The 24,288-nt window shown below is 40.9% G+C and overlaps 1 protein-coding gene across 1 annotated transcript in view; it reads right to left on the bottom strand.

Annotated features, from left to right (window-relative positions):
• si:dkey-237h12.3 (teneurin-3) overlaps positions 1 to 20,334 on the bottom strand; it is a 167,026-nt gene extending 146,692 nt beyond the window's left edge. The window contains exons 1-3 of the mRNA XM_046295707.1: positions 19,839 to 20,334; positions 3,595 to 3,998; positions 1,108 to 1,383 (exon numbers count right to left, since the gene is read on the bottom strand). Of these exons, the coding sequence (XP_046151663.1) occupies positions 1,108 to 1,383; positions 3,595 to 3,856 (538 nt within the window). The 5' untranslated portion in view covers positions 3,857 to 3,998; positions 19,839 to 20,334. The remainder of the gene's footprint in view (positions 1 to 1,107; positions 1,384 to 3,594; positions 3,999 to 19,838) is intronic.
• Between the last annotated feature and the right edge of the window lie 3,954 nt (positions 20,335 to 24,288).

Below are 24,288 nucleotides of genomic sequence, written 5' to 3'. Positions count from 1 at the left end.
CTTTGTACCATGTGACCTTTCTATATGTTCTGGCCAGTTGAAAGTCTGTGGATAATTCTTGGATAATCCACTACTATCATCTCTCTTTCTTCTGTACCTTTGGTAATGCTTATTGAAAAGTATGGCGATAGCAAACATATGAGATGACAATACATACCACTATGGTAAATAGATTTTCAATGCTTTTTGAGAGCATTAAAGATAAAAGTATTCCTCAAATTAGCTTAACAGCAGCAAAAGTTGTCAAAACTGCTCTAAGAACAAATTTGAGACCATGGATGATGTGTAGAAAATATAATAGCACAACGACATGAATAAATAAGTAATAGACAATAACATCACTTCAAAGTTGGAGGCAAAACATTGTACTTTTTGTAAAGTCATTGACGAATGCCGGATAAAAAGTTAAAAAGTTATCACTGCAAGGAATATTATATACTGAAAGTGCCTCACATTCTATACACACCAAAAGCAACAAAATAACTGTGTTTTTAGTTTGAGTACAAACCCAAATCAAAATGAAAGAGTAATTTATCACTTAAAGCAATATTGATAAGTATAAACAGAAATGTATATTTTTTTATCCCGCATTTGATGCACAGAAGATCTTCCTTCAAAAGAATACCACAGTCTTAAGTTTTGGGTTTCGAGCATGATCAAATTTGCACTTCAAACCATTGAACCATCTTAAATCAGCTATTGTGTGTGCTCGTTCAACTACTGTGGAATTTCTATGCGAAATCTCTGACCGATGCTTTACAAAGCGATCTTTGATTACACACTAGCCCAAGGGGAAACTTTATCAAACTCCCCTGCTTCCATGTGGAGATGACCAGGTGACTACCAAACACTCAATTGGAAGACCAAATTCTTATCCACAAGAGGCCATGAAACATGCCTTTTATCCCCAAACTGCACATGCCCAATCAGAATCCACCGCTTATCGCTTCCACCAATGAAAGAGATTTCCTGAGCACCATTGAAATATTACCGGTACAATGCTTACTAGTTTGCACATTTGTTGTGCGATTAACTTCCTACTTAAACCTCCGCAAAAACAGGAATAAGGGGGATCACAATTAACAAATAAAGGTGTGGCAGACTCACCAATTTCGTTGTCCGACTTATTGTCCATTTTGGTGTCTGTCAGGGTAATGGCCGAGTTGGAGCGACTAGACAGGCATGAGCTTTGGCCTGACTTGGCACCCCTGCCCCAGAGAGCCATTGTACGTTCCGGAGATGTGTGCTCATTATTCTGTGTGGGGACCGTTCCTCTGGAGTAGCTACCAAGGGGGTGCGAGAGGCCCGTTTCAGGGCAGAGGGCCAGGCCTCTGCGTGTGGAGGCCTCACATATCCCAAGTTGCCTCAGCGAGAAGGCCTGTCCTGTACGGACAAAATCAAATAGCAGGCCTATAATTTAACAATGTTATCAAACCCCAATCCCAAACCCACAATATCTGGTGCGGACGTTTTGTTTTATTTTTAACGAGGCAAGTCAGTTAAGAACAAATCCTTATTTACAATGACTGCCATTTTGCCAAAATGTGTAGCTTAAATGTTTTTGTGATTCTTAAAATGTCTGGCTTAACTCAAATAGAAGCCTCACAAAAATAAAAGCCAACCAGTAAATTTGAAGACAAGTCACAACAGACATACTGTACATTCAAGTAAGATGGAAGATGATAGGACTTCTTCTGAAAACACCCCCCCCCACCGTGCACACGCACCACGTCTATTTCTATGGGCAAAAGCACGGTTTGACACAAACTGTTCACACCCCTCTTGTTGGCGGAGAGAACATTTAGCAGGTTTAAACATTATTTCCTGCAATTCTACACATTTTGTCAAGCGGGGCAGTGAACATTTTGCAGTTTTAATGTGCCTTCTCTTGCAATTCTATTCACGTTGACATGTCTAATGTGTATTCATGTGATATTTGAGTGACTTGAATGTTACAACAAAATCTATGGGCCAAAATAACGTTAGCTGACATGGGCTTGTTGATCTGGACATTTCTGACAAGTTAGAAATAGCTCTCTAATGTATGCAATGACTGACATGACAAGGGGAAAACTGATGACGCACGACCCAAGAGTCCGTTGAAAGCCAGACTGAGTTCCTTAAAAACTGTGGGTGCGTGCTCAGAGAAAAGAGACTCCCACTCATTGTACAACTACCCAAATTATTATTTTTTTTTAAATTGAAAGAGTTCCACAATTCTGTGTCTAAATTGTTTGTAAATCTGGATCTAAAGTGTTGATTTAATAGAGAAACAAAATGGTGAAAAACAGAGATGCAAAGGAATTTACAGGATGTCACTGCTGGATTTAGAAAAAAGAAGGTCATCTGAAGTAAACAGCAAAAGTCTACAATTAATGTACTTTTCACTGAATGTATATTTCTAAATGCGTGGACAGAACTAGAACAAGTTTGGATGGAAAATCTTGTTCAGTGTATATATTTATCGATATATATGTTTTCATATGTACATTCAAAGTCATTCTATTTAAAAAAAAATGTATTCAGCTAGCTGAATAATAGAGAATGTCATGTCATGCTGCATAAGATTACAGACATGTATTTTATCCACATTAATATAGAAATATCATTAGTGCAGACGAGACAGGGAGCAAGATTAATGTAAGTAAATTATCAATGAATAAATTCATTTAAAACTGTCATTTGATTTAGTTTACTAGTTATTTCTTGGCAGAAAACATTTAAACAAGTGAAATTGACAAATAACATTTTAAAGAAAAAACTGCAGGGGAGCGATTCTGGACATTGGCAATATTGTATGTCTTGTGTTAAAACCTTCAAAAGATAATTAATAATCTTAAACTATACATTGGACTTAAAGTGTGAATTTACTTTTAAAAACAGATACAACTTTGAAATGTGTAGATAACAATTATTGATAATTGAAGTGATAATAAGTCTAATCGCTCATTACCTTTTCATTAAAGGTTGTAATTTCATCTAGAAATAAAGGGGAAATGAACATTCTTCCCACAGCCTAATTAGAATGCAATTCCTTTCCAGTTGGTGCCAATTAGCAGACATCAATGAGAAATATGCCATAAAATATGCAATTTTAGAAAATCAAGAATCGTCTATGACACTAAAATAAACCACCCAACTTTTTTCTTATTATGAACATTTCCTACCAATTGCCAACAACCAATTACAACGGTGGGTTATTTGCTCAGCAGTTCAATGGGTAATTATCAACGGTATGTGAAGTGAAGCGCGATCATTTCATTTGGATCTGTACATACTGCACAGATCGAAAAGAGCTCTACTGTTCGTCATGGAATAATACAAACCTCAAATGACGAACTATGAATGCTGGTTAATGGATCATGCATTACCAAGATAAAGTTTTCAAGGAAACCCATGGGAGGCCCTATGAAAGAATGATAAACTTACTAATATAGTATCTCTCTATCTACCTTTCCTATGTCAATGATCTCAACAGCAGACAATTCATTTCAATTCTATAATACACCTTGCAATTTTTTTTATTATACCAACAGCAGACCGATTATGAATCATCCTTTCATATTATTGGAATAGAGCTGTGGCTGTACTGACCTGGCCTGCTGTAGTCATTGGTCTCCTGGTGGGCCATCTCCTTGACTCGGCCTGAGAACAGCAGCCGGGCGGGGTCATGGTCGTAGGCCTGCAGCGTCTCGCTAGAGCTGTAGGACTTCTGGGTTGGCACACGGCAGGCCCCTTCTTGGTCTGTTGATGATGCGGTGTGACGCCGTTCCCGATCCCTCTCCCTTTCACGGTCTCTCTCTCTCTGGCTCTTGGAGAGTGAGCAGAAAGGCTGCTGCTCCTTCACCTGTTCCATGCTGCCTGCATACTGTGTCCTTCTCTCCTGAGACGCTTGCTTTGGGATATTCCACTCCGGTTTATGCCGTTGGTAAGTCTGTCCCTCTGTCTATCCGTCTGTATTTCTGTCTGTCTGTCCACTTAGCCCCATTCGGCTCTACCTGGGAAACAGAGAGGGGAGAGACGAGAAGCTCAGATAACACTAATCCCCCGACTTAATCTTCAAAAGCTCCCACTCACACCCACCACCTCTCAAACCCCACCCGTAAGCTCACTGACACCCACCACCTCTCAAACCCCACCCGTAAGCCCACTGACACCCACCACCTCTCAAACCCCACCCGTGAGCCCAATCACACCACCACCATCTCTCAAACCCCACCCGTAAACCCAATCACACCACCACCATCTCTCAAACCCCACCCATAAACCCACTCACACCCACCACCTCTCAAACCCCACCCGTAAGCCCACTCACACCCAATACCTCTCAAACCCCACCCGTAAGCCCACTCACACCCACCAACTCTCAATCTCCACCCGTAAGCCCACTCACACCCACCCGTAAGCCCACTCACACCCACCACCTCTCAAACCCCACCCGTAAGCCCACTCACACCCACCACCTCTCAAACCCCACCCGTAAGCCCACTCACACCCACCCGTAAGCCCACTCACACCCACCACCTCTCAAACCCCACCCGTAAGCCCACTCACACCCACCACCTCTCAAACCCCACCCGTAAGCCCACTCACACCCACCCGTAAGCCCACTCACACCCACCACCTCTCAAACCCCACCCGTAAGCCCACTCACACCCACCACCTCTCAAACCCCACCCGTAAGCCCACTCACACCCACCACCTCTCAAACCCCACCCGTAAGCACACTTACACCACCACCATCTCTTAAACCCCACCCGTAAGCACACTCACACCACCACCATCTCTCAAACCCCCCCCCGTAAGCCCACTCAAACCCACCATCCCTAAACCCCCACCATCCTTGCATGAAGTCCTCTATAAACAGATCTCCTCTCCTCTCACTCCCCCTTCTTTTATTCTTTCAGCCTCAGTTCAGACCTCCATTGTCTTGACTAAATTCCTTTTGTCCACAACTTGGACGTGTGTTTGTGTATGAGGTCGACAGGTCATGTAGATACTTTAATTATAGAGTGTGAAAAGGGGGATTTTCACTGGTAAGGATTTCATTTCTGTCTTGACTCAGCTGGAAGCCCAAAGACAGGTGTATCAGACACACATTTCCCTGTACTGAAACTGAAACTTTGGATCCAAGAGAAATTAAAAAATATTTTCTCGACCTCAAAGTTTTTATTGAGAATTTTGCTGAGAAGTCCTTTCACTAGGTGACAGGTTGTTCTTTCTTTCTATGCAGAGATGGAATCTTAAAAGACACTTTCAAACGCAGAGACAAGAGTGGAGATGTTAAACCACATTTACAAAGATTATTGTGCAGTGGCCAAGAACGGACTCACCCACAAACGTCCCCGATTGTGATCCGTTCTGATTTATAGACTTTATACACAGGGGCTGATAGACGATATTGCTAAGAGCCTTTCTGTCGAGCCGCCGACAACCCAACAGGGGGAATAAGATTAGTGTCCTAATCAGCTATAAGTCCCCATGGGTGTGTTATGGCGGGACGGATTCTCACAAAGCAAAGTGAACGTCCGGGCACGTCTTTAATGTGAACACACACTGCCTTCCTCAGGAGGATCCAAAGTTACTAACGCCAACATTTTTCGGAGTTCATCAAAATGTAATGAAGGTAGTTCCTGTACATGGGGACGCTTTGAGGACACTAGGGAGATACTCGTAGAAGCTGTCTGGTGTAGTGTGCTGTGCTGTGAGCTCAAGGAAGTTCTATCTAAGGATTAAGCCATTTTGTTGCTTGGATACCAAAACCACAAAAAGGCCTACATAATGTCCACGTAGTGCCTTACCGCAATACACCAACAATTATCCCCACGTCTCCCCATTCGGATTGAGAACTGTCCTACATACTGTTAGGATGCTAACCCTCTGGTCCATATGTGTCACCTTTAATAATATGGTTGATTGAGACAGCCAGTCACCCATGACCTCAAGAAGGAAAAGCCGACACTGCAGTATTATAGTGGCACAGTGGGAACGTTGACAAGGCAGTGAGGCAGGGGGAAGTGACACTCCATGATCTATGTAGCGTAGCACAGTACTACACAGGTCTATGATTCCCCAGCCAGTTCCTCCTAAACCTGCTTCTTCTGTTATATACAGTCTCAATGTTCTTCTAAACATTAACCATACACTATATATATAATATAATGTCAAGCAATGTCTTGATGTTAATTTGGTAACATAGTTTTCGAGAATATAAGCTTTTATGATCTAGGCTCAATTCTCTTGTTTGGACACAAAATCAGGGATTGTGTGTTGGATTGTTTTGCTTCACACTCACGATTCACATGAGAGGACCAAAGGAGAAGCCACCACAGATGTGGCTCAGAGCCAATACAGACAAATAAATTGGTTTCAACCAATGTGACCCACATTCCTGACGTAAGCACAAACAGCATTTTGCAAAGAGAGAGTAGAGTAGCCACTGGAGACTTCCCTGCTGAAACGGCAAATCTTCCCGAAGCCCTCTTTGTTCAAGTAATTACATTTCCGAAGGCCTGTTCTAAATATTAACTCAGACCCCCTGACCCAGGGTTTCCTTAAGGAAAATGAGGCGCCGGACAATGTGACCGGGAAGAGTTTAATTTAACGGCCATTTGAGAAATTATGGGACCCATATGCATTGAGTGTGTAACCCATTAGGGAGTCCACCCACAGTGCTCAGAATGACAGAATTCACATTTAAATTATGGTAATTCATCTTAACAGAACACGCAATTCCTGTAATGAAGCAGACAATAAAATGTCATTTACAAACATTTGCCAAAAAATGCGGGAAAACACCATTTTAAACAGCACATCTGATGTGAGCGGCTCCACATGTGACAGAGATAAAACTGTCTGTTAGAAACTTAGAAAGAGGGAAAATCTAAAGATGCAGCAACTAGGATGGGTTTCTAATATGACTAGGACTGTGCCTTTGGCTTCTAGACAACGAAAGAAAGTTGATTTGAAAACCAATATAAGAGGAGAAAAATGCTGGTTTCAACTCGCATATGAGGAAGTCTTTATAAAATAATTGCCTCTGCGTTTCTATGGTTCCTAGGCTACTTTGAAACACGGAAAGACATGCCTCACAATCTGAAGTAAACGTTCAGGTTTTTAAAAATTAAGTATATGTCTTGAAAATGCATACTGCCTCCAGCTCACATTGGGTGGCATGGTGATAGACTGCCTACCGTTGACTATGCACTTGAATGGCAAATGGGAGGCGCCCTTCAATTTGCCAGTTGAGAAATAAAAATAGTAGCTCTTTTTAATCGTGGCTATGCGATTGCATTTAGAATTGTTGTGCAATGACTGGTCTTATCAAATCACATGTTTCAAGCTCAAAATAAGCTCTGTATGCTGTGCCCATGTGATAGCTGTGTTTGATAAATAAGATAAATGATGACTAATGAAAATACACACGCCCCAATTTAATTCCACTAAAGAACATTAACCTATAGACCCAGAAATGTGATGGTCAAATGTATTTCCATCGACTGATATTTCCATCAATAAACAAAAAGCATTATTTTGTAATAAGATAGCTTTTTCCTCCCGATCGACTATTACATTTATTGGCTTGAAAAAAAAGATTGGGTCCAAAAGCCAGCAATTACCACCTGTAGTCTGTAAATAAAGCCAATAAAAACACATGGTTATCGTTTACCACCTGACGTAACCCCTGACTCTGTAGTCTGTAAATAAAACCAATAAAAACACATGGTTATCATTTACCACCTGACGTAACCCCTGACTCTGTAGTCTGTAAAAAATAAAACCAATAAAAACACATGGTTACACATGGTTATCATTTACCACACATGGTTATCATTTAACCCCTGACTCTGTAGTCTGTAAATAAAGCCAAAAAAGACACCATGGTTACTCTGTAGTCTGTTAAACCACACATGATGTACGTAACCCCTGACTCTGTAGTCTGTAAATAAAGCCAATAAAGACACATGGTTATCGTTTACCACCTGATGTAACCCCTGACTCTGTAGTCTGTAAATAAAACCAATAAAAACACATGGTTATCATTTACCACCTGACGTAACCCCTGACTCTGTAGTCTGTAAATAAAACCAATAAAAACACATGGTTATCGTTTACCACCTGACGTAACCCCTGACTCTGTAGTCTGTAAATAAAACCAATAAAAACACATGGTTATCATTTACCACCTGACGTAACCCCTGACTCTGTAGTCTGTAAATAAAACCAATAAAGACACATGGTTATCGTTTACCACCTGACGTAACCCCTGACTCTGTAGTCTGTAAATAAAACCAATAAAGACACATGGTTATCGTTTACCACCTAACGTAACCCCTGACTCTGTAGTCTGTAAATAAAACCAATAAAAACATATGGTTATCGTTTCCATCGTGTCCCCCTCTCCCAGATGTTCCACTTGCCACCCCGATGCCAAGCTAGCTTCCCTTCCCATCCTTTCCACTCTGTGGCCTCGCCCTTTCCTATTTGTTTTTGCAGGGACCGTACGGTCCTTTGCCAAGGGAGTCGTGAAAGTGGTGATGGAGGGTGGTGGGGATCAGGCCGGCTCACTTTAACACAGCCAGCACCTCCAACAATAGCCGGCTCTGACAGCTTTGCATAATTCATCTTGTCGAGTCTCTATCCTCTCCTCTCTCCTTTCTCTTCCCTCTCTCTAACTCTCTGGAATGGGGTGAGGAGTAACAAGGGCACTCTTCCATCGGCTGCTGCCTGTTCCCTCCTGACACCAGTGATTTTGGAGACACAGAAGTGTTTGTCTGTTGAAAGCAGATTCCCTGGCTCTGCCTGTGTTTTAATCTTGATGCCATCACATTCCCTGGCTCTGCCTGTGTTTTAATCTGGATGCCATCACATTCCCTGGCTCTGCCTGTATTCTAGTCTTGATGCCATCACATTCCCTGGCTCTGCCTGTGTTCTAGTCTTGATGCCATCACATTCCCTGGCTCTGCCTGTGTTCTAGTCTTGATGCCATCACATTCCCTGGCTCCTCTTTACAAGAGGGACCATGCTAATACAAGATTTGTATTGAGTTAGCTGTGTGTGTGTGTGTGTGTGTGTGTGTGTGTGTGTGTGTGTGTGTGTGTGTGTGTGTGTGTGTGTGTGTGTGTGTGTGTGTGTGTGTGTGTGTGTGTGTGTGTGTGTGTGTGTGTGTGTGTGTGTGTGTGTGTGTGTGTGTGTGTGTGTGTGTGTGTGTGTGTGTGTGTGTGTGTGTGTGTGTGTGTGTGTGTGTGTGTGTGTGTGTGTGTGTGTGTGTGTGTGTGTGTGTGTGTGTGTGTGTGTGTGTGTGTGTGTGTGTGTGTGTGTGTGTGTGTGTTTTCACAGAGGCTGTGAGTTTTATCATTAAATACATCCATGTGTCTTTGCAGAAACCTTTATGTTTTTTTACAATCATGGATAGGATGAGAAATCCAGAACACAGAACAGCGCAAACTGGCCCTAACCAGAATAGAAAGAGGAGTTGGAGTCCCCGGTGCACAACTGAGCAAGAGGACAAGTACATTAGAGTGTCTAGTTTGAGAAACAGGCTCCTCACAAGTCCTCAACTTGCAAATTCATTAAATAGAACCCACAAAACACCAGTCTCAACGTCAACAGTGAAGAGGCAACTACGGGATGCTGGCCTTCTAGGCAGAGTTCCTCTGTCCAGTGTCTGTGTTCTTTTGCCAATCTTAATCTTTTATTTTTATTTGCCAGTCTGAAATATGGCTTTTTCTTTGCAACTCTGCCTAGAAGGCCAGTTTAAAGAAGGCCAGTTGTATTTCTTCTTTAATCAGCACTACAGTTTTAAGCTGTGCTAACATAATTGCAAAAGGGTTTTCTAATGATAAATTCGACTTATAAAATTATAAACTTGGATTAGCTAACACAACGTGCCATTGGAACACAGGAGTGATGGTTGCTGATAATGGGCCTCTGTACGCCTATGAAGATACTCCATAAAAAAAATCTGCTGTTTCCAGCTACAATAGTAATTTACAACATGAACAATGTCTACACTGTATTTCTGATAAATTTTACGTTATTTAATGGACAAAAAAATGTGCTTTCTAAGTGACCCCAAACTTTTGAATGGTAGTGTATGTATCATATCCACACAATCATATCCACTGCCTTAATTCAATGTTCCATTAGCCACTGCCTTACTTCAATGTTCCATTAGCCACTGCCTTAATTCAATGTTCAATTAGCCACTGCCTTAATTCAATGTTCCATTAGCCACTGCCTTACTTCAATGTTCCATTAGCCACTGCCTTAATTCAATGTTCCATTAGCCACTGCCTTAATTCAATGTTCCATTAGCCACTGCCTTAATTCAATGTTCCATTAGCCACTGCCTTAATTCAATGTTCCATTAGCCACTGCCTTACTTCAATGTTCCATTAGCCACTGCCTTACTTCAATGTTCCATTAATGCCTTAATTCAATGTTCATTATTAGCCACTGCCTTACTTCAATGTTCCATTAGCCATTGCCTTACTTCAATGTTCCATTAGCCACTGCCTTAATTCAATGTTCCATTAGCCACTGCCTTAATTCAATGTTCCATTAGCCACTGCCTTGCTTCAATGTTCCATTAGCCACTGCCTTACTTCAATGTTCCATTAGCCACTGCCTTACTTCAATGTTCCATTAGCTACTGCCTTACTTCAATGTTCCATTAGCCACTGCCTTAATTCAATGTTCCATTAGCTACTGCCTTAATTCAATGTTCCATTCCTTTTCTAAATAATACACATCAGTACAGAGATATCAGTTGTTTTATTGTATACAGGAGGTACTGAATATTATGAATCTAAATTAACTTAATGGAATGGCTGCTTGGCCAAGGTTGTGAATATTCACCACATTTAAAGTAATTAGGCCTGATTACCTGCATGAGTTGACTGCATCTGAAAATATATCATCAACGGAATTGTAAAAATGTACAGTCAAATAGCACAATGATCAGTATGCCCTTAGAGAAATAAATTACATTTGGGCAGTGGTGGAGTTGTAATGAGGTTGTAAGGCAATCGCAGGCACTGACGTAAACTGACAATGGGTGGTTGAATGAAAAATATGGCATGATATTTCAAAATATGGCATGATGAACATAACATTTGTCAAACATATTTTCTAATAACTGAAAGAAAATGGGACTGAAGCCTCAAATGAAAATAGTGTCACACTTCAATTACTGATTGGCAAAACATTTCTCAAACATCCCTAAATGCTAAATTGTACATATCCTTATTTATGTCTCGGTAGTAAATTCTACTTGGATTGTTCCTAAAGCACTTGTTTGCTGTCAATGGCATATGAGGTGGCATAAATGTTGAAGCTTCAATATAGACATAATATGTATGGATTAAAGCAAAATTGAAACCGAATGCTCTGTGCATTCAAACCATGTTATTGGTTAAACATTAAAATGCTGGATGTTACTTAAAAGTGCTGAGTCTGAATGTAGATAAAAAGGCATATTTTCTTTTTACAAGCAAGGATAAACCCTTCCATTTCTCCTGAGATATATTTTAGTCATACAATGTGAGCTGGCAATACATTCAACTCATGAATTGCTTACAGGAAGAAATTGTGATTACTGAAAGAGTCTGACTCCACGTTAACAACCTCAGTAAGACAGTCTAAACCATCAGGGAAAGCTAATTGTGATAGGATTCTGTTTGTGCAAAGAATGAAGCCTACTACTACATAGTCAAAAAATTGGAGCCATCTGTGAATTGTTAAATGCACGACAACATTAGGGACAACATGGCCGTATGCAGTTTATGCACTTAACAGAGAATAATATAATGAGTATATTACCACTTAAAGATGTGCATTAATCAAACAACAGAACAAATTAACTGGGGGATTTTATTCTACAGGTGTCAGCATTATGGGGAAGAATATATAGGTCATGATAACACACTATCAGAATACAGAAAGACCGCAGCCCTTATTAAAGAACCATCCATCTGAAATTCCACTGACGTTGCGCTGGCTGTTTATTTCTGGGGGTGAAAAAAGACCAAATTCTTGAATACAAGTGATGGCGTGCTGGATGTCAATGACCATTGACCTGTATATCATTACAACATTTTCCCCCCCAAACTACTCAATGTCTTGATTTTTTTATATTTTCTGTCTTCACCCCCATTGAGAATGGGGGAGAAGTGTTGCTGAGTAGGGTCCCTCAGGAACTAGCAGCTGGCCCTGGTCTATCATGGCTCTTCATCAGCCTGCCAGACCAGGGGCTTTTGGCATTACCCAGGTCACCTCAACTGAATTATTGAGGTCGTCAAGTGGCTCCATCGACGAGCAGAGCTGACATCCAACATCCCACTGGGCTGTCTGAGGGACACAAAAGAGCCTGACCTGAAGCACTTGGCAGCTCCTTTTCAGAGGAAGCTTGCAAAGGCCAATATTGCATTGTATGGCAAACACTGTCCAGACCTTAGAAAGAGAGGGTTCAAAAGCAACATTTAGGGTGATCAAAGAGATCGTTCTGAGATGTTCAAGCTTTGTACTCTAGTTCCACGTCTAGAGTGGGTTGTTTTCTTCACACATTTTTTCATTGAAATCCTGTAGCATTAAACGACACATGGATATCACGAGAACTAAAGCATCTTTCCAAGTTCTCACTGTGTTCAAACTGTATTTTCGGTGCGTACTGCATGATACAGTGTGATCGAAGGCCGTCATTTAGGGATAGGAGGATATCTGTGACAAAGAAGGGTTCAAGTTACACAGGCAACAAGATGAGAATTTGGGTAGATCAATGTTACCGCAGACCAGTCTCCCTACTAAGTGTTGATCGAAAGATACCTGAGGTGCTTTGTTGCGATGCCAGCCCCGCTCCTGATCAATCTTATTCCTACGGTCCTCTTGCTAAAAGCTGACATATGCTTGCCAGTGAGGAATATGAATGTAAATCTGTTGGTTCCAGAGACAGGCTCCAGTGAGTCGGGTATGGCCCCTGGCGCCTGGTCAGCAGGATGCCACCATGTGGCTAATCGCAGGTGGCTTTCGGCCCAGAAATAAAAGGCAGAAACAAACCAAAGCTGCAATGCACGCAGCTTAGTTTTTCAAGCACCTAAGGAACCGCGTATCGGAGAACAATTTATTTTCTTTCGTGATAAAACAATAGCTGTCTAAAACATATACAGTCTGAGTTTGAACCTGTGTCATCTGTGTGCCTTAATACTGTGTTTTCCAGCTGAGCTAAAGCCTAGGCAAGTCTTCAGGTCTCAGAAAAGGTTAGTCATCACACAAGCCATCTGAAAAGAAACAGTTCACTACCAGAAAAACATCATTATGATGCCCAATGCCACATTTTGCCTGCTGGGTTTGGCTAGTGAAAAACAAGTACAGCCCATAACTATACTGAGCAGGAGTTGCTGGAAACCAATGTACAAAGGTGTGCATGGCTCACATAGATGTTACACAATTCCAAAGGAAAACATACAGCCAAAGCATCTGAAGTGTCCATATTTCAGTGAGCCAAATAAGTGACTTGGATACTAAGTCCAGATGCTATGTGTTTCAATAGTGGCTATGGTTTAAAATAGCTACAGTCTTACAGTAGTAGGTGTTAAAACAAATTGCATGACAGTTTTCGTAGCCAACTGCCCAAAACATGTGTTAAGAATGATGGTGGCAATACATCACAGGCTGTCATCAAATATCCCTACCATGAGTACATTTCAAGAGCATGCAATCCTCCAAAAAGTATTTGGTTGACTTTCAGAGTACAGCCATCAAGTGTCTGCTGCCACACTGTCAAACTATGTAATATAATAATAAACTAATACTTTTATCCAAAGTGACTTACAGTCATGCATGCATACATTTTATGTATAACTTGTATTGTGCTTATCCAAATTAATTCCAGGGAGATAAATGTATCCATTGGGACTTTTTCACATGTATCTATAAAGACCATATCATGTGCCACATATATCAGTCTTTTTATTAAAGACAATTTCAAAGAGAAACTGTCATTGTCATTCTGATTGAGATCCAAAAGCTTGTTCACCTACCTTTTTCATGCAATAATGTAGTACCGTATAACTTTCACCCATGGCACTGCTGCAACAAAACATTACGTGAGTCTCATTCATTCATTTATTTCAAAATGTAACCTACACTAGTTTGAAAGAGGCAAGAGGATTCAGTGAGAATTCAGAAAAAACAGGTAAGATAACAGATCAGCCAAACAGCAGTATAGCAGGCTGTGTGTTAACAGTAGCAGGCTGTGTGTTAACAGTAGCAGGCTGTGTGTTAGCAGTAGCAGGCAGTGTGTTAAAAGTAGCAGGTTGTGTGCTAACAGTAGCAGGCTGTGTGTTAACAGTAGCAGGCTGTGTGTTAACAGTAGCAGGCTGTGTGTTAACAGTAGCAGGCTGTGTGTTAAAAGTAGCAGGCTGTGTGTTAACAGCAGCAGGCTGTGTATTAACAGTAGCAGGCTGTGTATTAACAGTAGCAGGCTGTGTGTTAAAAGTAGCAGGCTGTGTGTTAACAGTAGCAGGCTGTGTGTTAACAGCAGCAGGCTGTGTGTTAACAGTAGCAGGCTGTGTGTTAACAGTAGCAGGCTGTGTGTTAACAGTAACAGGCTGTTTGCTAACAGTAGCAGGCTGTGTGTTAACAGCAGCAGGCTGTGTGTTAAAAGTAGCAGGCTGTGTGTTAACAGTAGCAGGCTGTTTGCTAACAGTAGCAGGCTGTGTGTTAACAGCAGCAGGCTGTGTGTTAACAGTAGCAGGCTGTGTGTTAACAGTAGCAGGCTGTGTGCTAACAGTAGCAGGCTGTATGTTAACCGTAGCAGGATGTATGTTAACAGTAGCAGGCTGTATGTTAACAGTAGCAGGCTGTATGTTAACAGTAGCAGGCTGTGTGCTAACAGTAACAGCCTGTGTGTTAGCAGTAGCAGGCTGTGTGCTAACAGTAGCAGTCTGTGTGTTAACAGTAGAAGATAGAGGCCAGCAATTATGCAAAGCAAATTATGCCATAAAAACTGCTGGGACCAGGGATCTGTGCACAGTTTGACAAGCTGCATTAACCTTCACATGTTTACTCTGATGTGTTGAAACATATGCCTCAGCCATGCTATTTGACATATCTAATGTTTCTAACATTTCATATGATCAACAATTGAGCATCCACAGGAAGAGACAATATAAATGTAATGAGCAAGATAACAGGAGGAAGGGAGATGTCCCACCCAGCACCACCCCTCTGGACTCTCTTCCAAAAAAATGTATTTAAAAAAATGTTAACACGTTCCTAAATGAGGCAACTGACATGTGTGACTGAAATACAAATGGTATTTACATTGTAGGCCTATGGAATAAATTAAATGAAACTACTTCCAGACCATTATATTTTGCAGCCCACAATATATTTCATGTGTTTTGTGTGTCAAAAAATAGGCAAAACATTGTTCAGTTGATGTACCATTTGTGTTAAATGGCTCAGTATAAAGCCAGAAACTCCTACATACTCCTTTATCACAATAAAGCTTATCTGAAAGTTTGAAAGTTTGATTGTGAATGTGGTAAAGCAATACATTAGAAGTTGATTAGAAGTAGAAGTCATTAGAAGTCTGATTTCATTTAGGTGGACCAGGTCTCAGTGACCGCCTGAACTATATCAGCTTCAAAGTGAGAAAAACACTCAAATGAAATCAATTATTCTCCGTCATGACTGGGGGAATCAGGTGAATTATAGGTAGGCTAAGTAATGGCTGTAATAAGGTGTAATGAACTGGGGACTTAATGAACTGCAGTCCCAACCCCAAACAACATCTCCTGTGGCATTATTTCTGATGGCTGTTATTAGTTAATATGTCCATAACAGGCATATTGGTTTGGTAACAATTCCTGTGCATAACCTCTTCATAATGCAATATGAGGCATTTATAATGCCTTATGAATTAGCCTATACATTATGCAATATTATATATACATGTAGTCAGGGGTATTGCCAGGTCACAAATAACAACATACACACAAGTACCAAACATCACATTATCCCAATACAAATATTTCCCTATGCAGAATTGACCCTATGCAGGATAATAGGCCCAGCCGTCATTCACTATCATGTATTTATGTATCTAGGCCGACGGATGGGCAACTGCCAGCCCATGGGTACATTTCCAAAAACATTTACACTGAGTGTACGAAACATTAAGAACAGCTTCCTAATATTGAGTTGCACCCCACCCTTTTGCCATCAGAACAGCCTCAATTCACCAGGGCATGGACTATAGAAGATGTTGAAAGCATTCCACATGGATGCTGGCCCATGATGACTCCAATGCTTCCCACAGTTGTGACAAGTTGTCTGGATGTCCATTGGGTGGTGGACCATTCTTGAAACACACGGTAAACTGTTGAGTGTGAAAATCCTAGCAGCAGTTCTTGACACAAACAGGTGCACCTGGCACCTACCATACACTGTTCAAAGCTACTTAAATCTTCAGTCTTGCCAATTTACTCTCTGAATTGCACACATACAAAATCCATGTCTCAATTGTCTCCAGGCTTAAAAATCCTTCTGTAACCTGTCTCCTCCCCTTCATCTACACTGTTTGAAGTTGATTTAACATGTGATATCAATAAAGGATCATAGCTTTCATCTGTATTCACCTAGTCATTCTATGTAATGGAAAGAGCAGGTGTCCTTAATTTTTTGGTACATTCAGTGTGTATATATATATATATATATATATATATATATATATACATTCAGTGTATATATATATATATATATATATATAAACACATTTGTGTATAAACACATTTGTGCAAAAAATTTGAGCGAAATAAGATTTTTGTTCATATGCAAAATTTCTGGGATTTTTTACACAACATGTAAAGTGTTGGTCCCATGTTTCATGAGCTGAAATTTTAAAAAAATCCCTGAAATTTTGCATATGAACAAAAATCTTATTTCGCTCATATTTTGTGCACAAATGTGTTTACATACCTGTTAGTGAGACTTTCCCCTTTGCCATGATGATCCATCAACCTGACAGGTGTGGCACATCAAGAAGCTGATTAAACAGCATGATCATTACACAGATGCACCTTGTGCTAGGGAAGATAAAAGGCCACTCTAAAAAGTGCAGTTTTGTCACACAACGCAATGCCACAGATGTTTCAAGTTGAGTGAGCATGAAATTGGCATGCTGACTGCAGGAATGTTCACCAGAGCTGTTGCCAGGGAATTTAATGTTAATTTCTCTACCATAAGCCACGTTTGGGATGCTCTGGATCAACGTGTACAACATCGTGCTCCAATTACATAATGCTGGCGTTTTGTCCTGTATACACTTGTTAGCAGGGGAAATGCGCAGCGAGTCCATCAGCCTCCACGGGGCTGAGTGCGCTCCACTCTTCTATATGGGTGCTTCTGATATCCTTGCAAACCGTCCCTTGTGTGTCACATGCCACCGCTCATGTGGCACACAAGGGACAGTTTGACGGTACATCCAACCAGCCTCACAGCCGCGTATCATGTGTAACCACGCCAGTCCAGGACCTCCACATCCGGCTTCTTCACCTGCGGGATTGTCTGAGGCCAGCCTCTCAGACAACTGATGAAACTGTTGGTTTGCACAACCAAAGAATTTCTGCACAAATTGTCAGATACCGTCTCAAGGAAGCTCATCTGCTTGCTCGTCTTGCTCACCAGGGTCTTCACCTGACTGCAGTTTGGCGGCGTAGCCAACTTCAGTGGGCAAATGCTCGCCTTTGATGGCCACTGGCATGCTGGAGAAGTATTCTCTTCATTGCTGAATCCCAGTTTCAACTTTACCGGGCAGATGGCAGATAGCTTGTATGGCGTCGTGTGGGCGAGTGGTTTGCTGATGTCAACATTGTGAACAGAGTGCCCCATGGTGGCGGTGGGGTTATGGTATGGGCAGGCATAAGTTATGGACAACGAACACAATTGCATTTTATCAATGGCAATTTGAATGCACAGAAATACCGTGACAAGATCCTGAGGCCCATAGTCGTGCCATTCATCTGCCGCCATCACATCGTGTTTCAACATGATAATGTATGGCTCCACGTCGCAAGGATCTGTACACAATTCCTAGAAGTTGAAAATGTCCCAGTTCTTCCATGGCCTGCATTCTCGCCAGACATGTCAGCCATTGAGCATGTTTGGGATGCTCTGGATCAACGAGTACAACAGGGTGCTCCAGTTCTCGCAAATATCCAGGATCTTTGCACAGCTATTGAAAGAGTGGGACAACATTCCACAGGCCACAATCAACATCCTGATCAACTCTATGCAAAGAAGTTGTGTCGCGCTGCATGAGGCAGTCACACCAGATATTGACTGGCTTTCTGATCCAAGCCTCTACTTTTTTTAAAGGTATGTGATTTCCCAGTCATGTGAAATCCACAGATTAAGGCCTAATTGACTGATTTCCTTATATGAAATGTAACTCAAAAAAGTATTTGAAATTGTTGCATGTTGCGTTTATGTTGAACTTATTGTTGAGACATAGAGTAGTAGAATACACAAGGTGCAATTTAGAAATTAGGCTGGGGCGGTATACCTTATATACCGTATACAGAGGTATTTGGAAAAAACAATGGGATGGTTTTTCAATACTGTCAATACCGTTGAAACTATAATTAGTGCAATATGTTAGCAGATAAAAAAGATCGCATTCTTCATTTCACCTGTCACAAAAAATTTCATTATCAAGCTTACCGGTAGTCCCCAGTCAGGTGGTGTTTGTTTACAAGCACACAAAGACGGGAGCCTTGTGAGTTACTCACTGTTGTGCAGCACGCGCCAGGTGTTCCAGTTACAGTATAGAATTCTCAACTAAACGTTTGCCGGCTAGATATCTTATAACTATTAAGTTAACTTTTTAAAAGGTGCTAAATGCTGCAGTTGTGCATTTAACTTGCCAAGTTAGTAGCTAGGTAGCTATCGCACTCAAATATCATATTAACATGGCATAAGTCATGGCCAAATATGTTGAATTGCAGGAAATTAGCTGTAAAACTGCAAACAAAATCTCTGCCCCATGGCAAAATGATTAGAATTGCATGAAAATGGTCCTAAAATTTCACAATTTCCTCCATGGCAAAATGTGTCAAATGTTTCTATTTGCATGATCACGAGGTGGGGGGTCATTCAAATCTCACTTAGGGCCCCCAACAGGCTAGGACTGGCCCTGGCTACTGGTATTTTGTATTTAGTTAAGAAGTAAGTAGTTTAACTGCACAAATAGATTGATTGCACAAATCAGTTGACTGCATGTGTGGTTATGGATGTGGGTATGCAGACCCGCGAGCCACAGCGGCCACTAATTATGAGTTCAGATTTTTTTTGTGGCCCCCACCCCATCAAAGTTGCCCATCCCTGATCTAGACAGACAGTAAGACCCATGAACAGATAAACTCAAGACTGAACAAACTATCCAGAGGACATAGAACAGTCGTTTTACTTCGACCTATAGGAATGATGATGGATAGGGTAATAATAACCCAATGCCGATTTACTGAGTGGTGGACAATTGTATGCCACACTGCTAAAGCTAGTACTTGAATGGAATTTTCCTTTTTATTTTATTTTATCCATGCCTTATGCGATCAAGTTTATATAAAAAACGAATCTGTCCTGAAGAAACAGTAGGCCTAACTTACTGCCATGAACCTGTAGCCCATAGAACACTACATCTGACGTTATTTAGGCTATTATTTGTCCATGTTTGTGGATAAAATTCTCGATTTGAATATTGAAAATAGTAGAATTTCAGTGAAAATTAAACACGCATGTGTCAGCACCAAAGGTAATAGTTTTCCCTTCCTTACCTGGTGGAACTAACTGAACAGTCCCGTTGTCCGGAGCCGCAGAACAACTTCCACAAGAGACATCCAAACTTGCGCCCCGCTTTGTCCGTCGGTGATGATGGTGAGTGAAATTTCACGCACTCACACCCTCAATATCCTTGAAAATAAAATGTGTGCCAAGTAGTCTTCGTTGTTGCAAATTCCTTAATAACAGACCACGAGACAACGATGGCATGCAGTTTGAAGGTGTGCGGTGCTGAATATCAAGATTTCAGTACGTGTCAAGAACACGTACTGCCAAGATTTCTTACAATTATCTTCGTCCGCTCAGGGGTAAGCTATCAATTCCCTTGTCTGCAGCAATTCAGACTGCCTCTTTTTGGTCGTCATGTAAATGCGGACTTCTTATTAATATTGAGGCTTTTTAGTAGTGCAGACGACGCTCTCCAATTACATAATGCTGGTGTTTTGTCCTGTATACACTTGTTAGCAGGAGAAATGCGCAGCGAGTCCATCAGCCTCCACTGGGCTGAGTGCGCTCCACTCTTCTATATGGGTGCTTCTGATATCCTTGCAAACTGTCCCTTGTGTGTCACATGCCACCGCTCATGACAAATTGCATAAAGCATTTGAGTAATGGCAGAAGCCTAAGGTAGGTAGGTATTCATTTACATCTCAATTTATTTTTGTAACAAGTGAAAACAGTAGGCTACCATCACTTCAAAATAAAATGATAGGTAGCCTATACATGTCCAGTACAAATACTTTATTTATGGATGGAGTTATTACTTATCACACTAGTCACAGCTCTAAATATATAGGCCAGCCTACTTAGAATAACTCGGTGTGTGTGTGTGTGTGTGTGTGTGTGTGTGTGTGTGTGTGTGTGTGTGTGTGTGTGTGTGTGTGTGTGTGTGTGTGTGTGTGTGTGTGTGTGTGTGTGTGTGTGTGTGTGTGTGTGTGTGTGTGTGTGTGTGTGTGTGTGTGTGTGTGTGTGTGTGTGTGTGTGTGTGTGTGTGTGTGTGTCTGTATGTGTGCGCGCGTGTGTGAAAAGTGTATAAACTTTCTAGATGTTGAGATTACATCCCATTGCCTTCCTCTTTACTCATGTAACATTTGGCTTATTGCTTTGAATTTACTTGAATCAGAAAGATTAATAAACAACGTTTTAACTCAATCTGATGGTATTCAAATGTTAGCATTTAAAGGATCAACAGGGGGGGAAAGCAGTTTCATTAATTACAAAAGCATTGACTAATCCCACCTAAAAACTCTTGAGGCAAAGGCTCTGCCAGGTTGTAAGACAAGAAGGGTCCGGCAATACCTTGGCACATCAGAAACGTAAACTATAGCTGTGGCAGGTCCAGTGCACAGTAGGGGGACTAACAATACTACTCTGACTGGGCAGTTTTTTTAATCCCCCTTCCTGAATTTCCCCCACGTTCGACCACATGCAGCAATGAAGTTATCACAGAAAACAGCTTCTCTCTACCCAACGAGGCCAACCTCGGGTTCGCCATTATCATCCCGACACATCAAAACGATGCCTTCATCAAATGGCATTATCTGCATGAATGGCAAGTGCCCAGAAATCTATCTAAAACTGCCTTTGAATATTTGCTCAAGGGCATGCCAGAGTAAAAAATAAATAGGAGATACATTTTTGTAAAAAAACAAATGTCCCCTACCTCACAGGCTCCAACGCACCAATATGTCTCTTCTGCAACATGTTCCAAGTTTAGTTTTAAAAAGAAAGTGTTGGATAGTACAACAGTTGAACAAAAAGATGAAGGAGCTCAAAGTTTTGTCATTGAGGTGAAGAGCTAAAAGAGCAAACTGTCAACTCTGAAAGTCAGTCCTTGAAGAGACAAAAACTCCCTTTTTATCACTAACACTTTCGCTATTGTCTGACCCTGGTGTGGCAATCCAAACCACTTCAGTGATATGATAGTACCCACTATTTTCCACTCAGACACAGCTTTACCTGGTATCCACATTGCATATAGCACTCGGACATCTCATTTGTTTTTACAGTTATTTTGCGCAAAAGGCAAGTTTCAGTTTCACCTCCATGCTCCATTCCGATCACAGCTACAGTAAATAAAACTTCTCACCTTCTCTCATTTCAGTGTTATATGTTCTAATGCATTTTCAGAGCCTTGTGAAATAAGAACTACTGAAAGGACTGGGTTTCTCTACCACACACAAAAGCACTAACACGTCTATAAAGTCTACTATGCCCTCTATTGGAGATAATAACATTCTTATCAACATACAGTACACATAGACTACAAAGTGTTGTGATACTGACAGACAAACTTGACATATCATTAGCTAAAATTAGAATATTTGAATCATAATGCATTATTTATTATTGTAGCTTGCCCAGCATTGAACCAATGAAATAGTCCCAAAAATGCCAACTCTGCCCTCTGTGTATTACACTTGGAAATAATACCATCTTATTTTCCTCTGCTGTTGTTACTTCTGCAGCTGCCCCAGCATTCATATGCATATACAATAAGACCTAGAAACTTCCGCACTGAAGCCTAGGAGCAAAGCATACATACATTAAGGGATAAAGGCCTCCATGTGGGTTACAGATGCACTGACTCACCAGAGGAAACATGGGTCAAGCCATAAGGACAGTGATGCTACTTGACTCATTCTGTTTCCAGCCTCTATGTGGGAATCTGCCACTGTGGAATCAGACACCGTGAGGCTATCAGTATATTCAGAATAATGGCCTGTTTTGTCAGTTACATGAATAGGTACATAACATTAAAGAGTATCAATGGCTATTAAGCTCTAGTGTATGTACAGTGTGTTAGCCACATAGTGTGGAGGATGTAGCCTTTTGTTGATACACTATTGTTCTCAACAACGAAATGGAGCTGTATAAAAGGATTGGACAGAACCTCTCCTTTCATGTGGAAATGAATCCCTTCAAAAGGGGCAACAAAGCTTTTACCTTTGGTTATACGGAAGGGATTCGAATGTTGCCTGAGGTAAAAGCCCCACAATGTTACGTCACTGATATTAAATAAAATATAAAATATAAAATAAGCAATTACATTGTTAACTGGGGAGGTGGAAAGGAAATTAAATATGAAACAAATGCAATAGGTATATTCTAAATTGAAAAGTCTAGGTGAAATCCAAATGACCAATTACTTTGAAAAACAACCACCACAAAGACTACCTGACTTCAGAAATAAGTTACTTTCAGCTGCTTGAATTTTTTATTTATTTTATCTTTATTTAACTAGACAAGTCAGTTAAGAACAAATTCTTAACGACAGCATAGGAACAGTGAGTTAACTGCCTTGTTCAGGGGCAGAAGCTCAGGGATTCGATCCACCAACCTTTCGGTTACTGGCCCAACACTCTAACCACTAGGCTACCTGCCACCCCAAATGATCGACTGGCTTGTAAGCTTGACTGTCGCATTTGTATGGACCAATAACTGACCATTCTCCCATAAATTATGTACAAACAAAGTTACTGAGGAGGAGAAATGTTTTAGACTGCGACATCATCATCAATCATGGTAGTATCATTTAAGTACAGTAAGTGTGACTTTCAATGGCTCATTGTTGCACAAAATAAGACTTAGAAAGAAGTGTCAATTGAAAGAAATGGCACAGCTTTATGTAGCTCACAATACAATCGCTGTGTTTGAAACATGGGTGACTAGCGAGTTTTGACTTTAACTCAGCTAGAAAGATGATTGAAAATCATTTTGAATGTTTACACGTTTAAAAAAAAGAAAAACCATTGATTTATGACAAATGCTTGGAGAGTGCATAACAGTAAATTGAAAAAAGATAAGAGTCCACACCACAACCTAATGTAGCGGTTGTACTTTTTTCTCAGGATAATGCAAAGTAGTTGGAATGCAGCATTTACACAAAAAAAAACCATTATTCTGCCAATTACAGTGAAATTGCAGGGGCAACAAAACAGAGACCCGTATATCATTGCCTGAATGAACTGTACTGCGATTTTCTGTACTGTACTCCTCCTTCCCCCATTTAATGAAGAGATATGTTCTCCATTATCCCATATTCCTGCAGCAGCGATTAGAAACTCTCCAGAGAGACTCTATCACACAGCATTCACTGAGTCTGGACCTTTGCAAATCTTCATATCCCATGCAATTTTCATAAATTTAAGTCTAATGAGCATGCTTGACATAACTGTGATTTATTGTCTCACAGGCTTACCAAATTGACCATAGTGTGGTGCAAATTATAGATGCCATAGTGTGGTGCAAATGAATCATATTACAATGTATTCGCAACATGGGGATTCGATACAATGGCGGCCTAAATGTCTTGATCATTTTGTTGTCTGTGTATTGAGATAAAAACACAAATATATGCACACACAGGGCGAACAAGCACCCTTATAGGCAGACAAACATTGTGAAGGCTAAATATATTTTGTGCAGATTTGCAAACACATAAAA

Source organism: Oncorhynchus gorbuscha, linkage group LG13 (genome assembly GCF_021184085.1).
Source record: "Oncorhynchus gorbuscha isolate QuinsamMale2020 ecotype Even-year linkage group LG13, OgorEven_v1.0, whole genome shotgun sequence".
Classification (NCBI taxonomy): Eukaryota; Metazoa; Chordata; class Actinopteri; order Salmoniformes; family Salmonidae; genus Oncorhynchus; species Oncorhynchus gorbuscha.
Note: the sequence above shows the minus strand (reverse complement) of the source record. Positions and strands in the feature narration are given on the sequence as shown.